The sequence below is a fragment of the Scardinius erythrophthalmus genome (genome assembly GCF_964197995.2).
Source record: "Scardinius erythrophthalmus genome assembly, chromosome: 6".
In the NCBI taxonomy this organism is placed as follows: domain Eukaryota; kingdom Metazoa; phylum Chordata; class Actinopteri; order Cypriniformes; family Leuciscidae; genus Scardinius; species Scardinius erythrophthalmus.
In genome coordinates, this window is record NC_138226.1 from 8,230,583 (window position 1) to 8,256,704 (window position 26,122).

The window sequence follows — 26,122 nt, forward strand, 5'->3', positions numbered from 1 at the left end:
TATTTAGATCAGTGGACAGGGCACATAAGAAAAAGCAGAGAGAGAGAGAGAGCGCCCCGGCCGCGCGCGCGCGCGCGCACTCTCACCGCCTTCACATAACACGAGCGCTGTATGCTCTCTCTCCCTCGCGCATATCAACATCAATTGACACAATAGTAAAAGGTCGGAAGACCGATTGTGTTTTATAGATCAGTAGTTTGTTCATTTAAAGTGTTTGATTAGCAAGTACATGTTCAGGAAATGCATAATACAAATTGTATGGGTTAATGTAACGGTAAACGGAGTCTGCACGAAGCTCTTTTGAAGCTGTCAAATGGTTTCGCTATTGCACACTTACCGTAATTGTGATTATTGCTGCTCTGAGGTTTCTTATAGGCTACTGTTGACTGTTTTATCGTTGTTTTTGAAGAAGCAGCAGCATTACTCTTGCCTCGGAGAAAACAAAATGGGCATAGCGACAATTTTGCATATAAATTATTACTTATAGGGCTTGAATTACAACCTTTGGGCAGTTTTTCTACTTCCTTTTGTGAACGTCGTTTTACACTTGTTTACTGCACAGCGGGTCATCATCTTAAAAGTGCCGTCGGAGCTACCAATCTCTGTATAACGCCGTTGGAGCCCTCTGCTGGTAGGGAATCGTAAGATGGCCGCTCGAACACTTCCGGTGGCTTCACTGCCTACTGGCAGTTTAGAACGTGATGAGCTATCCAGTCATTATATAGATCAGTGGAGTACACACACGGAACAATAATTTAAGGGATTCACGCCTGTATTTAAATGCAGCTGTCACTCCAGAAACTATTTTCTGAGATTAATTGTTTTATCTAAAACATTTGATCCTGTTTGATAAAACCACAGAAATTGGTATGTCATCCTTTTGAAAGTTACAAAATATCAGAATGAGTCCTTCCGTTTTTTCCCAACTTAAGCTCTTTATTTATGTATTTTTTAGGAATCATGTTTATTTTCTTGACATTGAGTAAAATGAATCTTATGCTTCTCAGCCTCATCTTTTCAACGAGGCATATTTCTGAATGTTTAGTATATCTTTTTTTTTAGAAACATTTCTTTAAATTCGAGCATAAATATTTGTATTATTATTTTAAGTTACAGAGTTTTGAAAGAACTGTATAACCTCAGCGAAGAGAGTTAGAGAAAAGAGAACTGCCATTGTGTCATAATAACAAAGAGTTGTGTGTGTGTGCCCTGACATATGCCTCTCCTGGCACACCGTCAGAGCCGACTGTTTGTGGAACATTATGAGCAGGTGTCCTTATGTATAATTAGTGCTTCCTCCACTCCACATGCAGAGAAGCCTGCAAGTCCTCCCAAGCTGCTATTAACACAAGGCCACCTTCTTACTGAACACGATATCTTTAAAAACACACACATTCTGCCTTTTGGAAGTGATAACAATATGATTTACACTAGAGATGGGAATCATGGCAAAGTTAATAATCTTAATTCCAAATATACTCATTGGTTCCATTAACTATTTAAAAGCACAAAGAAAATCATCACAATTATTATCCCATTTGCTATATTTTGTTTAAATACACTTCTGTTCAAATGTTCGGGGTTAGTGAGATTTTTAAAGAATAATAGTTTTATTCAGCTGAAATCCTATTGTCAGGATTCTGTCACTTCGGTCTGTTTATTCCTGGTTTGGTGACGGAGCTCTGAGACTCCTTTTGTCTTTTCATGGTGAGCGTGCTCTCATGCCTATTGTCTAACCTCACCCTTCTTGTTATCTGATTATTGGTTCATTTGCCCCACCTGACCTCCCTCTTTAACTGCATATTTTGATGTAAGTTAAAGGGATGGTTCGGAGTAAAATCAACCTAGGGTCCTTTGCACCATGACCTTGAGCCAAACATTCCCCCAGAAGCCTTTTTTCCCTTGGTCGAACATTATTAAAGTTAGAGCTTATTTAGAGATATCAGCCGTATGGCTTAGTGCAGGCGCTAATGGATCCTAGGCTGTATCTCGTAAATTACCCCTCTAATAATGCCCGGAATGGGACCAAACTTCTACAGTAGTACAAATAGGTTCTGTACTCATAAAACGAGGCATTGGAAAGTTTGTAAGTACATCAGGAGTTTATTTAAATAACACTTGCCTGATGGCTAATGCTACTGCTAACCCGCACGTCGAGGTTACTTCAGTGATTAGGGAAAAGCCCGTAAAAGTCCTGGCAGAAAGCGATGCGTAAGGATGTAGTGTAACGACGCCCAAGTTCCAGGAATGCACTAATATTTTGGTGGTAGTACCAGTTTGCAACAATTATTAGTTAACACTAAGTTGTCAACACTTCGAAAAAAAAACATAAATGCTGGATTTACTGGCTTTCTGCCAGGACTAACTTTTAATAATGTTCGACCAAGGGAAAAAAGGCTTCTGGGGGGGTGTTTGGCTCGAGGTCATGGTGCAATAGGTTGATTTTACTCAGAACCATCCCTTTAAGTAATGTAAACACACATTTGTCTGCTGTGACTTAAATGTAAATTGTTTTGATCAGTTTTTTGAACTGACCTCATAGGAGCCATATTCATTTACGAATCAAACTGCATTTTTTGCATGCAAGATGTACAGATGTGATGTATTAGCGATTTTTTTTTTTTTTCAATGTTTTATTGTACCACATTGGCAGAATAAACGTTTAAGAAACGTTAACAGACCCCAATGTCACCAAAATCATACAGTTTGGCTTTTGAAACCAGTTCAGAACAAGAACCCGATTCTGAGTTAATGAACACGAATGTTAACAACAGAAAGTGGAAATGGACTAATTTGCCTCATGATTTGTGAAATATATTGAAAATAAATCTCTGCGATGGAGGCAGTTGAGGCAACATTGGATAAAGAGGAGTTAGTCATCAGTGTGATTGTGTTTATGTGCTTGAGAAGACTGCACCCGATGAAGGATCCCAGTGTGATTACAGCGAGTGCATAGTCACGGCTCTCTCTCTCTATGACTGAAATCAATGCTGCCAGAGTCACAACAGACTGAGGCCGGTTTGTGCTCAGCCAGGTGTTCTCAGCCATGAAGAGAATCACCACATTATCCATCTGCTGTGCTTTCTGTTCTTCAGAGACAGTCTCCAGCCTTGGCAAGGTCACAGCTCTCGGCTCACTTTAAGATATTCTTGCTATTACAGAGCTGCAGATATCATTGAGGGAGCTCGTAAATAGGTTTAGAGACAGTGGAAGAGAAACAAGGAAAGGAAGAAGAGAGAATGTATTTTGATATCAAATTTCATGTTTGTTTACTTGACAGATTTTTAATTATATCAGAATGACAGAGAAGAGTAAATTAAATTGATTCGACAGTGACTGACTGGGGTCTCTTCCACTCAAGCTAATGTGATCAACAATGCTTGATTGACAGGTAGCTTTCATGAGATCGGGCTCCACCCACACATTGTGAAATCATTGTATATTTTTGTAGAGGAGGTAAACTGTTACTGATTGAGACAGTCATGTTGATATGGGCAATTTCAAATGATTTGAAGGGTGCTCATGTGTCTTTGCAGCCTTTGGATGTAGTCTCAGCCTCAGGCATCATGCCTACGGACCATTGGCTGAACGTCTAATGCGAATTGCACACAAAACTGGAAACTCTTCAGGTGTTTCAAAGTCGTCATCTGATGACGAATAGTTGAATTTTACAGGTTTTCTGGGAGATGTGTGCGTTGCGTTCTTTAACGGTCCACCTGGAAACAAATCCGTTGTGACGCCAAACCCCTTCATGGAAGAAGAAAGTGGTCATGTTTATATCTTTGACAATGAGTGCTTCAGGATCAACTAAACGTTGGATTTCCAAAAGTATGTGACGTTGTAGGGACATCGACTTTACATTTTTACTCCCCTTTAAATGTCCTGATGGCCCAGATGGCCTCTGGGCGGTCCATTTGCAATGAAAGCAAAGTGAAAGTTACCCATACTCTGAATTTGTCTACTGCATTTAACCCATCAAAGTTAGTGCACACACATTAGGAGCAGTGAGTAGTGAACACACACACACACACACACGCCCGGTGCAGTGGGCAGACATTTTTGATGTGGCGCCTGGGGAGTGATTGGGGGTTAGATGCCTTGCTCAAGGGCACCTTAGTCATTTCCTGTCAGTATTGAGAATCAAACCCGCAACCTTTAGGTTACCAATCTACCACTCTAACCATTAGGCCATGACTGCCCCCAAAACAAAACGTGTTAAAGGAATAGTTCACTTTAAAATGAAAATTCTGTCATCATATACTCACCCTCATGTTGTTTCAAACCTGTATGAATTTCTTTCTTCTGCTGAACAGAAAGGAAGATATTTAGAAGAATATCAGTAACCAGACAGTTTCTGGGTCCCATTGACTTCCATAGTATATTTTTTTCCAACTATGGAAGTCAATGGGACCCAGAAACTGTCTGGTTACTGATATTCTTCTAAATATCTTCCTTTCTGTTCAGCAGAAGAAAGAAATTCATACAGGTTTGAAACAACATGAGGGTGAGTATATGATGACAGAATTTTCATTTTAAAGTGAACTACTCCTTTAAATCTAGACAGATCAAATATAAGAAAGCAACCTTTACATTTGAATTTGCTTATTTTGATTGGTGTAAAGATGGAAAAAAAAAATGAAATCAACAAATGAAATAAAATGAAATGGTCATGTTCATTTGATGCCTTGAATTGAATGAAATGAACTTATTAATTAAAAAGCAATTCAGTTTACAGTTCTGATGGTTTAGCATTTATTTACATTTATTAATTCATTGTTTTATGTTATTTCTGATCTCATAGTATTTTGACGTTTGACATTTAAATGTTGATTGACGGTTGAATGTGAAATCATATTGTTGATATTTCAGTTTTGAAATCTCTGAGCAATGTCAGTGCAGACTAATTAATATTCATGAGCTCTTTTTTTGCCACATAGGGATGTTGGAACCCATCCGTCCTCTGTTTCCCCCTCTGTAGAACTTGTTCCAACACCGCAGGCTGAGCTGCGTCCCATACACCAGATTTTGATTACACATCAAGACGCTCCAGCCACATGCTGTGGAAGAGCACAGCAACCCCACCAGCTGTATCTTCTCTCCTGACCCCTCCATCTCCCACAGTCATTATATCTTTAGCCTGTAACTTCCCTGCACTGATAGCAGTTGTGCTTGCTGTGGTGGGAGAGCGAGATTTTAATTACAGATTACTGCTGTTCAGCATCATGCACAACAGGTAGCGTGTCAGAGAACTGACAGACTGCAACTGTGGACTTTGGATTCTTTAAAAAAATGACATGGGGAGGTTTCTGTACTGTGGTTTGTAGAGTTAGCAGAGGAGCGGTGAGGAACTGCATTAGTGACCCGCAGAGGGCATGAATGGATGGCTGCTAGTCCACTGTACCGTCCCCTAATCAAATAGAGAGCACTATACTCTTATCCAAGGAGAAAATGGCATCAGCAAAATGCACCCAAGTCTGCTTGAAATGGTAGTCTGGGGTCCTATTTTTGTGAACTCACAATTACTGCAAAAGCAACCTCTCCTGACTCACAGAGGTGAACTGCTACATCATTTGCATGTTTCTGGTCATACAAAGGGGTCAAGGTTTTGTCAGTTTTTTTCATGTCACATAAACAATATAAAAGTTATATAAAAAATATATTTTAAATGTAGTAATAAATTAATTTATCAATATATACATTTATGTGTTCAATTATATACATTGAAATAATTGTAATTAAATAAAATTAATCATATGAAAAAAGGGTATTTACTCAAATGTGTATGTATGTTAATATTTTAGTGACAGCAAATAAGTTTCTGAATAAGATTCTAAATAACTTTCTGAAAAAAATGCAGATATTGATTTCTATACATTGGCAAAACTGTCAATGCTGGAAACTAGTAGCACAGGCACTTGCAGACCTCCAGTGATTCAGTGATTTCATTGCTCTCACGGTAAACGGGGCTTGAGACATTGAGCTAAACATCTAGCTAGTTACGGCGGAATTCAAAACATCCATTTTAGTTAAATAAAGTCAAGGCTTTGGGTGCAATCCATCTGACTCGAAGGGTGACTGTCATAAATTCTTAATGGACCGAGTTCATACGAACTCTTATCAGGAGTGAACAGAATTGGCTGTGTAGAGTTGACTCCTGTTTACCCAAGCTCATCAGTTATTCAGAGCTAATCAGCCTGAGATGCAGGGATCAGCAGGCAGGCAGGGTGACAGTGAGCGAGCGAGCGTGCGTGTGTTTTTGAGAGATGGAGAGAGAGAGAGAGAGAGAGAGAGAGGTGTTGCCGTGAGAACAGACCTCCAGTGCATCGCTACCGGAGCGCAAGCCACACCACATCTCTGTCCGTCTCTCTCTCCACTGGACTCCTCTCTCAGTTGTGATTTCACACAAAAGTGCGTTATGGACACTCTCCATTTGCTCCAGGTAAAATATGCCAGAATTGTGTCTCAAGTTGAATAGTTTTTTTTTTTTTTTTGCTTTTGTCTGTATTTCAAGTGAGCTATGAAATGCCTTCCTGCTAAGAGAGACGGCTGTAGTGAGTGTGTGAAATGGTTAAATTACTTGGAGGCAAACTCAGAAGTCAGCTCTCTCGTGCCAGGGTTTCATGCATGGCTTCGAGAAGTCGTGAAACACTGTGCGTAATCCTATTGGATGCTGCACAGCACATTTTTTAGAGCTTGTTAAATTTTGTCCGTTTATTTTCTTGTCTCATTAAATTCTCAGATCCATGAGCATAGATTTGGGACAGAATGGGAACGTGTCCCTACCATAGTTAGAAACTACTGAATAATCCTTACCAATATTTCTGATCATTTCTGCTTTTAAGCATTGAATGTTTTTTGGCATATTTTTATTTGTTGAAGAAGAGTATTTTATGTATAAATTAAATGAACATGGACTTGCTTTTACAGTCGTAATTCACATAAATTGTATTTAGTATGTGGCAGTATATACATTTATAATGCTTACAATGTTTCCTTTTCAAATAAATGTTTTTTTTTTTTTTTTTTTTTTACTTTCTATTCATCAAAGAATCCTGATGTATCACAGTTTCCAGAAAATATTAAGCAGCACTACAGTTTTCAACATATAATCTAGAAAATCTGAATAATAATTGCTGCAGAATGCTGAACACATTTACAATTTATTATTGATTCAGTTCATATAGGCTAGAGGCCTATGTTTTGGATGAATGTTTTGGTGGGGCTCTGCTCCAACTGCCCTTACAGACAGTAGCTGTCATCAAATAGAAGTCTTTTGTTTGGTTACTTAAGACCAAATATATCTATATATAAAAAGAACAACTGTTCTGAGCTTGAAAAGGCTGTTTTTATGAGAATATGTGTTTTTTTTTATTTTAAAACATGCATGCGAATGTTAAAACCACACCTACTCTAAGCTTTTCATGTTTTCTTGCAGTAACAAAGTGTATTTGTTGTCATTTTGCTGTCATATTATGAGTATTCAGGACTTAATTGGAGAAAATGAGTGCATATTTGTAAAGGTTTATAAAAGACTTTTGTTTGCTTGGATTTCAAATTATTAGTTTGATTAAAGGATAACAAGCTGGCATAACTTCAGGAGCTGCAATCGATCAAGGCCACAAATGTGCTTGGCTGCTTTCCTGTGCTGATGTGGCAGTGTTCATATTGCTTTCCTGACTTCATTCTCCTTATAATCAGAGTATCTGTTTCTATCAGTTTGAGCCCAAGAGCCCAGCAAGGCTGCCATTGATTCTCACCGTTAAACAGCTGTCTTGCCTGCAGCTTGGGATCCTTATTGCTCTCATTTCCGCCTAGCGTTCAGGGCCGTGGACACTGACTAATGCAGAGGACACTGTGTGTGTCTGATTCATGTCTCTCTAACTTTCATGCTAATGCTGTTTTCATACTTACTTCATTTTCTTTGTCTCTTTGCAAATTTTTGGTCCAGACGTTCATCGGTGTAAGAGCATTGTGAGTACAAGCCGCAACTGTGTACCACTGTAACTACGTAATGACTCTGGACAAGAAGATGCCATCTTCACTGTTTTATTCATGTTTTTGTCACTTTGAATTCACCACCAAAACTTTACATTCACATACACAAGTGCTCTGCTTCCTGAGCAGAGATGGAGAGTTAAATCTAGTGGCGCTTTTCACAAAATTGACTTGTGACTTATCAACTTAGGCAATTGACTTGGGCTCCTAATTAGTCTCTTTAGGTTTACAAGGAGAATTATTATTTATTTATTTATTATTACATTTTTGGGGTTGGTAATATTTTGTTTTTAAATGTCTCTTGCACTCACCAAGGCTGCATTTATTTGATCAGAAATACAGTAAAAACTAATTTTGTAAAATATTAATACTATCTAAAATAACTGTAGTCTATTTTAATATTTTTGAAAATGTAATTTATTTCTGTGATGGCACATCTGAATTTTTCAGCAGTATTAGTGATCAAGAAACCTTTTTTTGTGTGTGTTATCAATGTTGAAAAGAGTTGTGCTGCTTAATTTTCAGTAAACAAATTTTTTTCAGAATTCCTTGATGAATAGAAAAAGTTTTTTATTTTTGCATCAGCATTTATTTGAAATAGATTTTTTTTTGAAATATTAGAAATTTACTTACTGTCACTTTTGATCAATGTATCGCATACTTGCTGGTAATGAGCAATGTATGATAGTAAACATGACCAGAAGCATGTTCAACATTATTAATAGCATTTCATATCCACAAATTGGACGTATTACCTTTTATATGCCGATTGCAAACCGTTCCCCAAACCAACTTTTTAAAGGGGTGGTATAATGCCCTTTTCACAAGATGTAAAATAAGTCTTTGATGTCCCCAGAGTGTGTATGTGAAGTTTTAGCTCAAAATACCCCACAGATATTTTTATATAGTATGTTAAAATTGTCACTTTTTGAGGGTGAGCAAAAACGCACCGTTTTGTGTCTGTTCCTTTAAATGCAAATGAGCTGCTGCTTGAGGCACAGGGGGCGGAGCTTCAATAGCTTGCACTTACACAGACGTGCACTGAAAATTTCAAAAACATTTAGCTTTTTATGTTCAAACCGGATTCAGACAATGATGGAGAGACTCAAGAAGAGGTGACAACATGTAGAATGCAACAGGACGTTTCTAAATGGTTAGTTGATGAATTTATGTAGCTGATGTGTAGTTATCTTCTTACTTCTTACTTGATAATCTATAAATCGTGTTCCGGGGGTGGGGTTTATGTAAATTTTAGGGTTAGTGATCTCACTAACCTGGGAGGAATGTTGTGTAGTCCCTACCAGCCGTTTGTTGTAGTCCTTATAAAGCGATTTCTTTAAAGGGGTGGTTTACTGCCTTTTTTCTTTGCTTGATTGTGTTTATGGGCTGCAATATAACATGTCTTCGTGTTTCGTTTGTTAAAAAACGCCTTATTTTTCATAAATTTCACCTTTATTGTAAGCCGCTTCCTCCTCTGTCATTTGAACGACCGGTTGACTTCCTGAGTCTATGAAAACACTCCCTCAGAAACAGGCAATGGGCTCAGATTGGTTAGTTCGGCCGGTGTGTTGTAATTGGCTAAACTGCGTCCGGAATCTTCACGCCCATTACCTTTACCGGCGACAGTTGCACGTGCTCCGGACCCGGTCAAATGTAATGGTGTCAATATTACCTCATCAGTTTGAGCCAGAATCAGACCCAGAGAGCGGTGATGAAGAGAGTCAAGCAGAACCTCCGCAAACACGGCTCTTACTAAACGTTTCTGAATGGTAATTTTTTTTAATTATTATTATTTTCTCAAAGAATTTCCACACGCTGTTACTTGAAAATGCTACTGCTGTTTGTTAGCTTTTGAGATATGCTTTCCCCCTGATTAAACATTTAATATAACTGAATACATGACTGAGTAATACCGTTTTTTAAAGAAATTGTTTTATTGATAGAATGAACAACCGTTTAACTATTCACAAAACTTACCGGTAGTTTACTCAGTTTGTCGTTTTCTTTAGGTGTATATGTGATAACAGCAGCTGAAGTTTGCTGTTGCGATAATTTTTTGAAGTTTGTACACGTTTCTTATGCACACAAAATAACATCGAACTAACTAGCTACTATAACCAAACAGCTTTGGCATTGGTTTGCGTTCTTGATCAAATAAAAAAAATTACGTCATAAAGTATACATGGAAAATACGTTTACAAAATTTGTACATATTACAAATTCGGGTCCAAAATGTTTATACGCATCTGTCATATACTAAAGCCAGCGCTGGCATTTTTTACATCCTTGATAAAACTAAAACATTACGTCTTAAATTATACAGGCAATACATTTAAAATGATTAAATCTTACTTGCAGGTTGTGGCCTCTGGTTTTAAAGCTGTAACTGCTTCATGTTGGAGTAATAGTTTCTTGTTGAATCCGACATTGAACTCGTGTAGATTCTGGAAGCTGTCTTCCGTAAAATGTGCAGCACAGAGCGCTAAACTACGATTGTAATTGTCAGGAACATAATCAAACTTAAATTTGAACCATTGTTGACGAACTACAGCGTCTGTAGGAAGCCTGAACACAGAAGACCTGACAGCTACAGCTCTCCACTATAACTCCTCCTCTTCGACAGCAGAACATGTTCCGGAGGGAGGGTGGATGTAAATGTATGGGTTAGTTACGTATAAAACCCGGGAAGTATCTCGTTGTAGTCCCATTCGAGTCGTTTTTGTAGGCATTAAACTTCCTGATTTTTAAAAGACAATATCTCCGCTTACGTTGAACTTTCAGCGCAGCAACTTTGCAGATACTGTTCATGCACCAACAGCAACATTACACAGTATTTAAAATGAAAAAAGTGAAATAGCAATCAACCACCCCTTTAAGATATTTTTGTAAGTTTTATTCAAATAAATCTATGTGTTTTGACATCAGCCAAACGATTCACACTCTGATGACAAACAGACTCTGGTCCACACCACAATCTCTAGTGTGAAAGCACCCTAAATGTTCCTCTGCTCTTTGTCTTCCAGATGGACCCTGTCCAGAAAGCTGTAATCAACCACACATTTGGAGTCTCCATTCCTCCCAAGAAAAAGCTAGTTATTTCTTGCAACATCTGTCAGCTTCGCTTTAATTCAGATGTGAGTACAAAAACTCTCTGGTTATTTATGTGTGTGTTTATATGAAGGCGTGTAAATGTTTGTCTTTGGTGTGTGCATGTGCTGCATCTCCTTCTGCATCTCCCTTTTTTTTAAATATGGAAAGAGGAGTTATCATAGCCCATTCCAGTCCTGCCTGTGTAAAAGTGGTATATAGTGCTGTGTTTCGCTGTGCACGCTAATGGCAGATTAAAACTAGCCCCAGTACAGCCGTTTAGGGTGCAAGTGGCAGCGCTCTTCATTAATCATACAAAACAAGGTAAGTGTGCTAATGTATGGTAATTTTAGTAGACGTGATGCTGCCAGTTCACTCAGCCAGCTTTTAATGAACACTTCTCAGCCATTTTCGACAAGACGCATACTGGATCATTTAAATCGTTTCATTAAATCAATTGTTATGTTTGCTGTTTTTCAGTGCTCTATCTCATTCACTTCTTTTACCTGTGTTTATTGCACGCTAAGACATTGAGCCCATAATAAACACTGTAATCTAGCACAGAGACTAAAGTACACCTTTATAATCAATTTTTGATGTTGTTAGTTGTATACACAAAGCCTAAGGGTTTACATAGGGTTGGGAATCAAGAATCTTTCTTTTTCAGAACTGAATTATGTAAAAAAAAAAAAAAAAATGGAATGAATGAAAATGAAAATCCAAATTATGTTCTTGATGTTCGGTCCTATTAATTCTTCTTGATTTCTGCATCATTAATTACGGCCAAATAAAAACCATGGCAAAATAAATTATGTTTTAACTAAGTTGTGAACAGGGTTGTGTGCCCGATTGGTCCTTGTACTTTTGCGTCCATTCCTTTTTCCTTTTTTAACTCGTAATAATCCATTTTGCAATCCGTCCCCTCAGTTTATAAACCGTACTCATAAATTCTTAAACTGTTCCCTCAGTTTAACAAATCGTGCACACGTATTAATGAACCATACCCACGAGTTCCTAATCCGTGCTCTCAGATTTGTAAACCGTGCCTTCAGTTTTTGCAATCTGTACCCACAAATTCATAAATTGTGCCCACACTTTCACAATCCATTTAAAAAACTGTAAACTGTACTCACGGATGTGTGGCCCCTCCCCCAGTCTGTGCTGGCTGATTAGATGCGGGATGCATTGCATTGCGTTTAAACTTAATTTTTTTAAATGGATCATTTCTTGAATTTTCTAAAAAACGACGTTTACTTTTTTAAAGTCCATTTTTTGGGAGGAAAAAGCTCAGTATAATAGAATAAGTAAAAAAAGACTTATATATATATATATATATATAAAATATATATATAACACAAACACATTTCCAAAACTGTAAAAGGTTAGGTTATATAAAAATAAAACATTCATAAATTATTTCATTTTAAAAATATTACTGTCTTTAGTGAACTCATTTATAGTTATAAACGCAAATAATAAAGGCTACATATTTAGAAGATGCTTTTATCCAAAAAAGGAGCAAAGCAATTCGTCAAATGTCAGTTATAATGCTGGTTAGACAATAATAATACAGGGCTAAGATTATCACAAATAAACACAAGATTTTGACTCATATCCAAGGGCTTGTGCGGAGTGTGGAGCGCACACTGCATGGCGGCGCCAGCGCAAACACTTGCATTTTCCTATCAACAGTGGAAACAATACTCTGGTCATATAGAAAAGAATAATATATCACTACTTTAATTTGTGTAAATGTTGTGCTTTTTTAAAATAAAAAAAACAATCCGGCACACTTTCATGATCTCTGTGAACTGGAGCGCGTCTCAAAAATGAACTGAAACAAAATATAGCCTACCTAAATAAAGCTTGAAATGTCCACTTTTAAAACGAACAAATTCAAATCGAAAGCAAATTCCGTCTGATTATGTAATCTGTATGAAAGGTGCATTTCTCTCTAAAGGCGCATCCGCTTTATAGTGGAGATGGAGGTATGTTTGCAGCCGACACTGATTTAGAAAACACTAGTTTATTAAAAAACAATTAAAATGCCTCGTTTTTTTTTCAGACACATTTATTATCATTAGCCTATAAATCACCTCTCTGTATGGTTCCAGAGATGGCTCTTCTCAGTCAGCACTGCGGGAAAAATATCATTTCCGGGTTCTAATTTGGCCTTAGAAAACCGACATTTTCTCCATATTAATTTGTGAATATTTAAAATGTTTAATAAAGGGGCAAAAAGTCATAAACAAAAATCTGAAAATACGTCAATGTTTATTTTTTTCCGCAGCATTTGGTGTGTACAGTTCAAATACAAATTTTGGTGTTCAACTTTGCGTTTTAAAAATGCAGCGAAGCAAGTGCATTCTGGGAGTTGTTGTGAGAAAAGTCATACATTTTCTGGCTTTTCTCAGTCTAGAATGCACCAACTTCTAAAATAATTTCACATTTCTACTACATAAATGACCCAATTTAAATACACATTCATCTTTCCAGCGGTGAAATATCCCTTTAATATTCACACTCATGAATTTTAAAAGTCAGCCAATCCTCTTCATTCTGAATTTTGCATAACTCTGGGTGTGAGCTTGCAGTATATTGAATATTATGAACGAGAAAGACTGAGATATTCCACCAGTATCAGCACTGTTTACCGTTTGTACCACTCTATATTGTATATTGCAATGTTACTGTTTTTACTGTATTTATAATCAAATAACTTAAACAGATGAGCTTAAAAAGATGTACATTTTTTATTGCAGAGTTTACATCAGTTTTATCAGATTGTTTTGGTATATCACTTAGCTGCTAGTTATGTGTTCCCTTACATTTTGTAACCTATAGTAATAGATTTTCATGCATAATGTCCCAAATAAAATGTGGCGTTGTTTACTCACTGGCAGAGCAGTAAAATCCCAGCAGTTGCACTAAACAGTACCGTTGTGTTTACGAGTGCACACACAGGTGTGGGGTTCTGCGCAGTGTTAGCTGGCAGAGGCTTGTGTTGTGTTGTTCTCTATGGGAGAGGGGTAATTACTTACTGTACAGCCATGTTGTTCCACTCTGTCTTGGCATTGATTAAGCCATTTAATTCAAGATGAATGGCACAGGGTGGCAATAAGCCCTGGATGACAGAGGGCTCCCACTGCGAGCGGTAATTGAGAAAAGGTTTCTCTCAGAGTTGAAAACAGACGCAGGAACACCATTGTGCATCTGTTTTGTCTCCTTCAGGTCTTTTTCATCTTTTTCATGACAAACAGGCAGGAATGCAGCACAGGAACCCGGGGAACCCCTTTGGACTTTTGAGCAAAGGCAGATGTGGTTCTGTTGTCTCTGTGGGGCGGCCGCTGGGTGTCCCAGCCGGCCTGTTCTTCCCTCCCGCGGTGCGTAATTGCTATCGAGTTTGAAACCCTTGTTTTCCAACACAGCCTATGTGCTTCTGAATTGAAGCGACTGCTAGAGATTAACTTGTCTTGGCTGTTATCGGTTTGCCCCTTTTCTCTCTCTTTCTCTCACGTGCTCCAAACAAGCACAATAAAAGCGGAAAGTGTGATTGCCCTTCTTGCGATAATTTAAAAGAGTTTTCTCTCGCAATCGCCCATTTGAGCAATGCTTTTAAGATTAAGCGGCGTATCTGAGCTAGCATGGGGCGAGCAGAAGTGTCAACGGATGTTCCCCAGACTGCCAAGCGCTTTGATGCTAATTCGGGGTGCATGTGTTGCCACGTTGTGATCTCCACCGATAGAGCTGTCTCTCCTGCTCTCTGCGCTCCCTGGAGATGCTCATCTGCAGGCCCAGTCCAGAGCACATCTTGCTTAAGTGGAAGTGATGCTCTGGTTTGCGTGTCAGAAGGAATCAGCCCGTGTCCCCTGTTACCTTCGTTCTCCGCAGGCCTGAAGATGCCTTGTTTGTCAAGCGCTGTGCTGTTACTATTTCATGTTCCAGGAGAACAGAGTTCTGCACACATTATACACAGGCAAAATGGCTCGCATTGGTCTCGCAGCTTGCTCGTGTAGCCTTCACTCTCGGAAGCTACCAACTTTATCCTCGACTTTATTAAAGCTTTAAATAAGCGCCACTTCGTTTTGCCACAGTCCTGCGATGTAATTTAATCCCATACTTTAGCGCACGCTCTGGACTCACTGTGTCATCCAATCCTGTTGCCAGAGGGGAAAAAATCATTGTGCAACTAGGCTAAAGGTTGAACACATCCTCGGCCAAGCTCGAATGAAGTTTCGAGGGAAGCAGTTCCACTAAGTGCGTTTCTTTCCATAATTAGTCCAAGAGTGTCGCTGTGAAGTATCTAATGGGCATTTTATGAAACATGAACAGATGATATAAATAGGGTGTGATATACCTCTCTTCTTGTACTGTAAAATATTCCCATAGTAGCGTAAAATAACAATGATATTCAGATTCGTTCAGATCAGTGGTTTTCAAAAAATGCTGTCTAGCGACTTGTTTTTTTTCTTTGCACTGAGTGCATGTTTATGTAATTGTCTACATATTTTCTAGAATATTAGAATGTCTTTATATTTAGTTGTACGTTTCTGCTATTTCTATTATTTCTGCATATATTTTTACATTTTATGAATGCATGTTATGAATAAATTGAATAAGTGGTGCTTGCTTGTGCAAAACTTTTAGGTGGTTTCCAAACTGTTGCTATGTGGTTGTTAGGGAATTCCAAGTGTTTGCTGCGTGGTTTGTTGCCAATCTTTGTTTATTTTTTTATTAAATATACATTTAAAATAATCACAAACAATTCACACCACCATCCAAATTTTTGTGGTCATTTTTTAAAAAGAAATTAGTACTTTTATTCAGCAAGGATGCATTAAATTGATCAGAAGTGACAGTAAAGACATTTACAATTTTACCAAAAATTTCTATCTCATATAAATGCTTTTCTTCTAAAGTTCATCATTAAAATATATTACCGTTTCCACAAAGAATCCACATGACTGCCAGCTTTGCCATCAGGAATTAATTACATTTTTAAATATATTTGAATATAAAACAGTTCTTTTAAATTGTAATAATGTTACACAATTTCACTGTTTCTGCTGTATTTTCTATCAAATAAATGCAGCCCTGGTGAGCAAAATAAAATATTTTTGAACTGTACGTTGTGTAACTGCTGTCACACTGAGCATTTGACTGGTGAGCGTCACCAATGCTGTTAAGCTAATGTGTTCAAATGGACAGACCGATCACACGCAGTACATGTTCCCTGAATCACTATAGATTAGCTCTAATTAATGGCTCAGATCAATGTGTGTAAAAGCCAAACCTTAAATGGCATTTATGTCCATTATGAAACTTTGCCAGGCGTATAATTACGGTCTTTAACCATTCAAATCCATCACGCAATTTACTGACCCCGTGCGACTTTATAGTTCAACTCCAGCCTCTGAAATGCCTCATATAAATGACCTTACCATTAATGTGTTCTGCATTATATTTTATGTTCTTTCCACAAACTAAACATGCTCCCATTTTCTGTAGAATGCAACTTTTTTAATGCCGTAATTACACTTCAGGCAAGGCCTACAGGCAACTGACAGTTCTATAAACTGTTTTTGGTTTGATATGGTTTTTTTATTTTATATTTTGTCTCAGAAATCTTGGCCCTCGGTTTAGCTGTTAAAATAATTTTTTGCAGATGTGGCCTGAATAAACTCTGCGATTGTGGGAAAATCGCAGCTGAATTTTTAAGCTTTTTACTCCACTGGCTTTTTCAAAAACATATAAACTGTTTATACTATAACTTTTTCCCCCCATCGGCTTTGTCTTTTGTCAGTTACATTACATTGTCTGATTTTTTTTTTTTTTCCTTCGTAAGGGGTTTGTTTTGAAGGTGAATCAGCCGTGTGTTGTTCTTTTGAAGACTGCATTAAAGAAATGAGAATAATGGCTGGAGTACGCTCTTAGGTTTCCCTTATCTTCTGTAAATGAGCTGTTTTATCTCCATTTGCGCTTAGTGTAACAGAGAAGCCCCGGCAATTTCATTTGAAGTTACCTGATCTAAAGGTGTGTGTCCTGCTGTGATGTGACATTAGGTGAAGTGGAGGCCTCCCCCCAGAGACCAATAGCCCTTTTGTGAGAACAAGCCAATATGGCAGATAACCAGCATATCTCATTAAAGCTTTATGTTCGCTTATACATGCTGTGTCATTACAGCCGCCACACCCCCGCAACACATGTCTCTGTTGAACTGTTGTGTCGTTGCTTGACTAACGTTACCCAGCAGCATAAGGTGAGCTTGGTTTCAAATTTCAACACAACTTAGTCAACATTTACATCATGTCGAGTCGAAGGGCATCAGATTACCTGCCAGATTTTAGGGTTTTTCCACCTTCAAAACCTCAATTTAATCCGTACTAAAAGGTGTACACAATGATATTTTTGGGATGACTGATCGGATCATTGAGACAGATCTTAATACCTGGTGTATATGGGCCTTACAGTACATGTGAGGAGATAAAAAATAAAAAATAAATGGAAATTGGAATCCTTCACTACTTTGAGATCTGGAGCAGTTCTTGTGAACTTTCAGAAATGTACAGTTCTAAGATAATGCAAATCACACAGTTAGCTAGCTTCATGTATTCATTTAGGCTGAAAAAAATAATCTCATTGAAGCAGTTATTACAAGTTATGATCATATAATCTGAAAATTTGGCAGTTGTGTTTGTTGATTCAGAGTTGGCATCATCTGAAGTCCACGCAGGGGTTGGCATCATCTCTTCACAGGTGTTGTTATTGAATCCAGCATCACAGCAAAATTAATAATGTTGAATTTAGTTGTAAGCTCTTTAACTCTTTCCCCACCATTGATGAAAATTTCTGTCATTTGTGAGAAACTGCTCCCCCACTATTGATGGAATTCTCAGGCTTTAAAGGGGGGGTGAAATGCTCATTTTCATTCAATCTCCTGTTAATCTTGAGTACCTATAGAGTAGTATTGCATCCTTCATATCTCTAAAAAGTCTTTAGTTTTATTATATTTATAAAAGAAAGATAGGCTGTACCGAGTCTTTCCGGAAAAAAACGAGCAGCTGAAGGCGGGCCGTGTGGGCGGAGCTAAAGCTGTGCTAACGCGCCAAGCTAACAACACACTGAGACATTTGAAGCAGTTTTACTCACCGCCCGGTTCCAACACACGGCCGCGAACCTTTATCATTGTGACTGCTCGATCCTTAAGCATTAGACGATCTGCAAATCCGTCAATCTGGGCTTTGTTTATAAAACAAGCATCGTCGAAATGCAGGGAACAAACAGTCTTGCACAACCTCTGTTGATGCTCTGAAAAAACAAACTCCATCCACTTGTCCCTTAACGCTGGGTTCTTTGGGAATCTGTGCAGGGCTGTCTTGCCCTGGCAACCAAAAACCCACTTCTTTGGTGACACTGACTTCCCTAAAGCCGAGCAGAGCGATTTGATGGGCGTACTGCTTTCGCTCTCTTGCTCTGGTCTACGAGTGCGCGCGCGCCCGCGTCCTTCCGGAGAAGTGCCCTTAGGACCTGTATAAGGAAATTCCGCTACATCTGACGTCACACATGCCCATACTCGAAAAAAAACTTTCCGAAACTTGTGACAAACCGGAAGGACAATTTTTGCCACAGAAATACTCCTTCAAATGTACAATTTAGTTTTTGAAACTTTGTCCATGTTTCGCCACACCACATGTACGGGGTGGTGTGGCGCAATGGATAAGACACATGCCTTTGGTGTGAGAGACCTGGGTTCGAATCCACTGTGAGACACCAATGTGTCCCTGAGCAAGACACTTAACCCCTAGTTGCTCCAGAGGCGTGCGACCTCTGACATATATAGCAATTGTAAGTCGCTTTGGATAAAAGCGTCAGCTAAATGAATTAATGTAATTGTAAATGTAAATGTCCATGTTTAGCATGGGAATCCAACTCTTTAACAGTGTAAAAAACTCAGTATGCATGAAATAGCATTTCACCCCCCCTTTAATAATCATATGCATATGAAAACTAATGCGATCATCAACACTAAACAGCATATAAATCAAAACTGCCTAATGTTACAGAATGAAATGTCGACCCAGGACCTGCTATAGGGCTGAGCTTTTTGCTCAAAATGTTGCTTTTTTATGAAACTTACCTACATTCAAGTGTTGATAAAAAAATAATGATTTGTTGTTGTTGTTGTTGTTTAAAAGCAGACCTTTGTTTAAAAATTGCATGTTCAGATATTCATAAAACAAAATATTCTGGGGGCCATGCATTTTTTGTGAAAATGGTCAAAAACTTTTTAACTTAAAAAAAAAAAAAACACTGTCTGGGAAAGAGTTAATTATAAATAAAATATTAAACAAAAACATTCATATTTTAATGTTTTATAGTTAGGAATAATTATGAGGATGGGTGTTCTTCAAAAGTACTAAAAGAATAATGGAATCGTTACGGAACTGGAATCAAGTATTGCGATTCCAATCTCTATTTAAGAGCTAATTCTTTTGTCTTTTTAAAAGTAGTTATTTGGAAGATGTATTACCAGAGGGAGTTTAGATCAGGGTGTGTTCTGCCAAAAGATTAATCTGGAGTTCACACATGTAAGGAATCTTCTGATGTCTTGAGCTTTGAGTAGGAGGTGGAAATGTAAAAAAAAAAAAAAAAAAAATGTATTATAAGCTGGACTAAAACACTTTTATCTGTGCTCTGAGGTGATAAAAAAAGAAAAACATTGGAGTCTGGAAATTGGCTAATAATCAGGCCTTAACGTTTGGCTTGTATTTTTCATCAAATTAAGGCTGTTATTGTGCTTAAAAATTATTTAAAAGGCTGAAATGAGGGGTGAGGGAATAGAGTAGGTAATAATTGCTGTATGACTTCATGCATTGAGGAAGTTTGTGAGCAGATGTTTTGTGGCAGGGACTGTGGCACTAATAATGCTTGTACTGCATAATTGGCTAAATCATTCGAGATTGTCATTGTAAGACTAAATTTGTTGCATGCACATCTTTGCAAGCACACATGCGTTTAAAGGTGGAGTGTGTAATTGCTGTGCCATTAGCAGCACCAAACCAAGAATATGACATATAACGACCTACATATTTTCTGAACCCTCCACCCTTCTGCAGTTGTTTGGAAAAACAGGTAGTCGGGAGCTATGTTTAAAGTATTGCAGATGGCTCAGATAGGATAGGCATTTCAGTTGCATTCTGCAACTAGGACTTTTAACATAGAAGAAATATGTACAAACCACTTTTATAAGACACATTGTAGTGGGATCAGAGGATAACAAAAAATATGAGAAATAGGAAATCAAATACATTTCTGACAGTGATGCCCCATCTGAGGCCGGTCTGTGTATTGCATCAGCCAGGCCTGTGAAAACCACAAAGTCAAAGCCTGTATGCATGAGAAAATAGATTCCCTAAAAGATCAACTGTGTACTTTCATACATCAAGCTGTTACAATGTGTAGGTGTGTATGTGTTTGACAGGTTTCTTGTACAGTACATGAGCGCTGAACGGGAGGATACAGAGACAGCTGTAGGGTAATGCACTGATATTGCTGGCAGCTCGTATTTGCAAATATCAGCAGAAAGGCTTACTGGTGCTTATTGCCTATGCAAGTCTTTTTATGTTTGCTCGTTCGTGTCCTGCTCTTGTTGCAAAGACTTTTTTTTGCAACTTAGCTATTAATAAACTGTTTATGTGCCTGACTGTTCACTGAAGAATGTCATATACGCTCAATGGTCCTCGTTGATGATACATGAACGGAACGCAGGCCCGGCGCCACGAGGGGGCAAAAGGGGGCATTGCCCCCTCAGATCTGATTTGTGCCCCCTCAGTTTCATTTTTGTATTTATGGTTACAAATGAAATGTTTAACCTTTTGAGCGGTACAGTCCCATATATGGGATTTTTTTTTTATTTCAGTGCCCCTGAGAGTACGGTCCCACATATGGGATTTAGAATGTTCGGTTACGTGACATAACGGCCAGATTCAAACTGTGCTTTCGCGCGTTGGTTGGCGCTGAGCCAGAGTCGGACGCGCTCAGCGCTGTCATATATATCACAACTATGCAGTGTTTTCAACCTCACAATTTTTATTTTAGGTTTCAGACAATTAAATACACATTAAGCACTAGTAAAACAATACATTTGGAGTTTGTAAAATACACACTGATGTCTGTGGAAGCAGCAATAACAATCTATTCAAATATAATTTGCCGACGTGTGCTATTCATCATATCAGACAAACACAGTGGAAGTAACTATAAAGTAGTTTACTCTATTCTTCTATTCCACTTTCTTGCATGTATTTCGGGAGAAATTGATGACTCACAGGATTCTCAGAACGCGGCGCAAAGAAACAGCCATCTCACGTTATAGATCAAGATCAAGATTATTTATAAAGGTTTTTAAATGACCAAACACACTCACATACACATTTTTTTTATCAGATAGTTGATGACATGATAAGCAAGTTTGTGAGTATTTTGAATCAAAAAGGGAAAAGGAAATAAAAGCGATATATCCGCGGTGTGTCACGTGACAAATATGACGCGTTGCCATGGAAACATTAAGGGGGAACGTTCTAAATTCTAAAATAACAGTCGCCTTGAAAAAACTCAGAGTCAGTTAGAATATTAAAATTAAGCGTGAAAGGGTTAATATATGCATAATAAATGAAGCTGGCTTATCTTTTTTTACTAAGCAAGTTATTGTGTATTGTTCATTGATGGTATAAAGTTAAGCCCCCTTAACAATTTCACATGCCCCCTCAGTCATTTCATTCTGCAGCCGGGCCTGACGGAACGGATTTCTGTGTGAGTGAAAATGTTTGTTAAAGTGTTCTCAAATAAATTGCAGCATTGTGACTTCATTCAATACAAGCAGAATGAATTTGTATATTAAATCATTTTGCAAACCATTCTCACATAAATTGATGGTTGATTTTGATAATCTGTGTACGTTACTGTTCAAAAGTTTGGGGTCATTAAGATTTTTTTTTAAAGAAATTAATACATTTATTTTGCAAGGATGCATTTGTATTTTCTAAATGTACTATGGTTTCCACAAAAATATGAAGCAACACAACTGTTTTCAGCATAGATAATAATAAGAAAAGTTTAATGAGCATCAGATCAGTATATTAGAATGATTTCTGAAGGATCGTGTGGTTCTGAAGACTGTAATGATGCTAAAATTTCAGCTTTGACCACAGGAATAAATTACATTTTAAAATGTATTAAAATAATTGTAATAATATATTTGATCAAATACAGTAAATACAGCTTTGGTGAGCATAAGAGACTTCAAAAAATCTTACAGATACCACTTTTGAATGGTAGACTAAATCGAAGGGCCGTTTGATTCCAGAATTTTTTGGAATCAGCTTTGATTCCAATTCCAGATTTTTTTTAATCAATGGAGCTAATTTCCAAATTGCAATTCGGAATTGCAATTTGCAATTCCAAATTGCTTTGATTATTGACGATATTGTTTAGCTACTGTGCTTTTAAAATCTGGAAAATTAAATTTATTGGTGACTTTCTTCTGTGAAACACAAAAGAAGATCATTTGGAAAAGAAAATGCCTCAGTGTTTCCCCCTCCCCATACAGTTACAGTCAATGGAGTCCAACATTCTTCAAAATATCCTCTTTTGTGTTTTGCAGAAGAAAGAAATATGCGTACAGGTTTGGAACAACATGAGGGTGAGTAAATTATGAAAAAATGTTAATTTCTGGGTGAACTATACCTTTAATGTTCACAAAACATAAACGGGTTTGTAAGCCCGTTCTATGTTTAAAACAATTTACAGAGAAATTTCTGCTGATCGTGTTCCAAGAATGAGGCCCTGTGATTGCTAGAACTAAGCTGGAAGACACTTGATGTTATAAAGACTGAAATTATGGTCTGGTTGTTAATGTTTTTGTAAATATTGAAATGGGCTCACACTTAGCTTGGGAGAAAGTCAATTTATAAATGTCAAGTGCACTTAATCCAGGTCACAGACGCTGCTAACATTTGCACAGTGCAGAGAAGACAAAACGCCCCAGGTCGTCACATCATTCTCTCCTGTCACTGTCTGTAGGAGCGTCCTGTGTGTCATTATGACTGTCATGCCTGTCACTTGAACAAGCAATCTGTGCTGTTGGTGCGATGGATGTTACGCACCTCATTTTCGCTTGGTCTGTCTCTGTCTTTCTTCTCTTTTATCATATTTCATGTTTTTTCAGCTCTGACTCAGATGGTTCAACACACATTCACAAGATCACAAGTGAACGGCAGCCATTTTGTCTTTATGACAGAAAAAAGAAACAAAAAGAACTTTGACCCCTCTTTAATCCCAGCACCTTTACTACATGATGTTAGCCGCATGCTTTGTAATAGATATTCTTTTGTCTGTCTGTTCGTGTGTTTGTTTTGATCAAATGTATATATGTATTAACTAGTAAAGTTAATATGTTTCTTTCAATAGAGGCACATCCAATACTGTTCTGCAATCACTGAATTTATAAAACTCGTCCCTATATCCAAGTCCCCCAAATACATATATATATATATATATATATATGAAATATATAGTTATAAATGTAATACAATTACAAGATAAAAGAAGGATTTATAAAAAGATTAACAGCACTTGTTGAGAACAATCTCTGTCAGTGTGAATGGCCCTTACCTGAAATGCTTGTTGTTTGATTTGTGATGGAAATCCTAATGATTTAAATGTAATGCTATTGGTTATATCTCATTATGGAGGGACAATAATGAATACAAGAACAAAGCAGTGACAAGTCCTTACATTCCTGTAATTGCTATTTAAACACCTTGAAAACTGGAAACTGCAGACTTCCTCTTTGAATAATCTGCAGGAAAAACATCCGTGAGCGGTGTTGTCTGGCTTCTGCCTGCACTGTGAGAAATCCCTTAAACTTGCAGTTAGTGAATGTGACAGAGTATCAGCATTTGGAGAGAAAATCCATAGGTCTTTTGGGACTTTGTCACTTTTGATGTCATAAAATTGAGAAATTAAGCCCCTAATTCTTAGCAGTCAGATATTCAAAGGGATCCAAATCCATCATAAGCTCTTTCTCTCTCACTCCCTCTCATTCTATTTAAGTGTGAAGTAGTCATTTTCCCTTTAAATCTCCACTTGAAAGTTGAACAACTAAAGACACGAGTAAACTCTCCAATAACAACCTCAATGAGTGCCAGCTATCGATGCCCATTTCGTTTTTTCTATTGAGAATCAATCCCCTCTAAACACCGCATCGTCTCTATTTCTTGGGCTCTGGAAAATTTGCTCAACCAAATCTCATCCTCTCATCCTTACCTTGATTTGAACAGTGCCTGCTATTGAAAGCATGTCTGAAATGTGTGTGTGATTGCGGTCCATGATGGTAGATGCTAGTTGTTAGAAATGAGCCTGATTGGATGGTTCATTTGTTCTCCTTTGTAGAGCCAAGCCGAGGCGCACTACAAAGGCAGTAAACATGCCAAGAAGCTCAAAGCACAGGAGTCCACGAAAAATAAGCAGAAAAGTGCAGCCGCCCAGGACAGCGGTGCTAAGACAATCACCACCACCAACACCACCACCACCACTTCCTCCTGCACTGCAGTCACTGCCAGCTGCTCTGACCAACCAGGTTAATAGCTCCTTTTGTTCTTGCTCCACATCACCTGTCCCATCCTCTTTCTCCTGTCCTTCCCTCTCCATGTGCGTTTAACTCCATGCTTTTCTTCCCGCCGCTCTAACCCCGAACCCTCGCCACTGTTTACACACTCCATGTGCTTGTGTTTGTGTGCACTGTACGTAGTTCCTCATAAAAGCATCTAGACCACTTTAGGGTGACCAAGGGCGTTCTCGTTGTTCATGTGCCGAGGTAAGCAGCAGCCCTGCTGTGGCAGTAATAAGCCATATTCTTTATCATGCTAACAACAGAACACTTTTCCTGCAGCTCTGTTTGCTTCTTTCATCATTACCTGCATATTGAGTTTCAAACATTTACCTACTTGCGTTTAAATGTTTAATTTTGGAAAACGCTTACGGAATTGGAACAGGCGGTAGGATGCGTGCTGGGATGCTGTTGTTTTCTTTTTTTCATCCTCTGTGGCCTTTGATTTGACTGAATTAGATTTGTGTTACATTTCAAAGAACATAATCATCTGATCTTTGCTTCACGCTGTGACCCACTCAATTCCAGGCCCTTGTGTCTGATTAAGAATTAACACTGGGATGTACCAAGACACATGCCCTACGGGGTGCAAATCAGAGCCAGTGCATACTTTCCGAATTCGCTCGTTCTCTAGCTACAGTCTCTGAGACAGATTTGGGTGCGCCTCGTTTATTAGGCAGTGGTGGTCCTCATTGATATGCAGTGTCTTTGCACAAATCAGGCCAAATGAATGTCAGCCTGATTCACAGATGGCTTATGGGTCCTCACTGTCATGCCGTCGTATTAGTGCGGTGTTGATCTCGGACTGAGGCTCGGGAGGGGGGCTGCTGTTTCCGTCTCTCCCCAAACCCTGGCAACACACAATTCAGTCAGTTTTAGTTTACATGGGAAAACTTCAAGCACTAAATCATTAAAATTGCTAGCGCCAGTGCTTTACGTAAGAGCTTGCTTTATGTAATTTTTTAGAACTCCATGTGTTGGATTATTCTGGGATGTGTGTGCACGGTAATTGCTCTGTTTTTTTTTTGTTGTTTTCTTAAGATCCAGACTTTTTCAGAAAGGATATAGCAAGGTCGTTTCAACATTGCGTTCACTGCTTGATCTGCATCCAAACAAGAAGTGCCAGTTGTTATCACTGCGGCTCTGTTGCTAAACCTAGGGAGCTGCCTACTGTATTTTAAGGCATCATAAACACTTTTGTTTCAAAGGGTGGATTGCTTCGTTTAGCCAAAATTTAAGTTGGAATTGTTTTATACCATTCAAAAGTTTGGGTGAGTAAGATTTATTTATTTATTTTTTTAAGAAATTTACATTTTCAGCAAGATTACATTAAAATGTATCAAAAGTGCCAGTAAAGACTTGTACATTGTT

The 26,122-nt window shown here is 38.1% G+C and overlaps 1 protein-coding gene across 3 annotated transcripts in view; it reads left to right on the forward strand.

The window, feature by feature from the left end:
• The window catches only part of znf385b (zinc finger protein 385B), a 130,116-nt gene that overhangs the window by 96,317 nt on the left and 7,677 nt on the right, over window positions 1-26,122 (forward strand). For 2 of the 3 annotated variants that reach the window (XM_081367882.1, XM_081367881.1), the window contains exons 3-5: window positions 11,019-11,129; window positions 22,745-22,783; window positions 24,535-24,721. In XM_081367882.1, the coding sequence (XP_081224008.1) occupies window positions 11,019-11,129; window positions 22,745-22,783; window positions 24,535-24,721 (337 nt within the window). The remainder of the gene's footprint in view (window positions 1-11,018; window positions 11,130-22,744; window positions 22,784-24,534; window positions 24,722-26,122) is intronic. The other variant, XM_081367880.1, reaches the window with a different exon arrangement.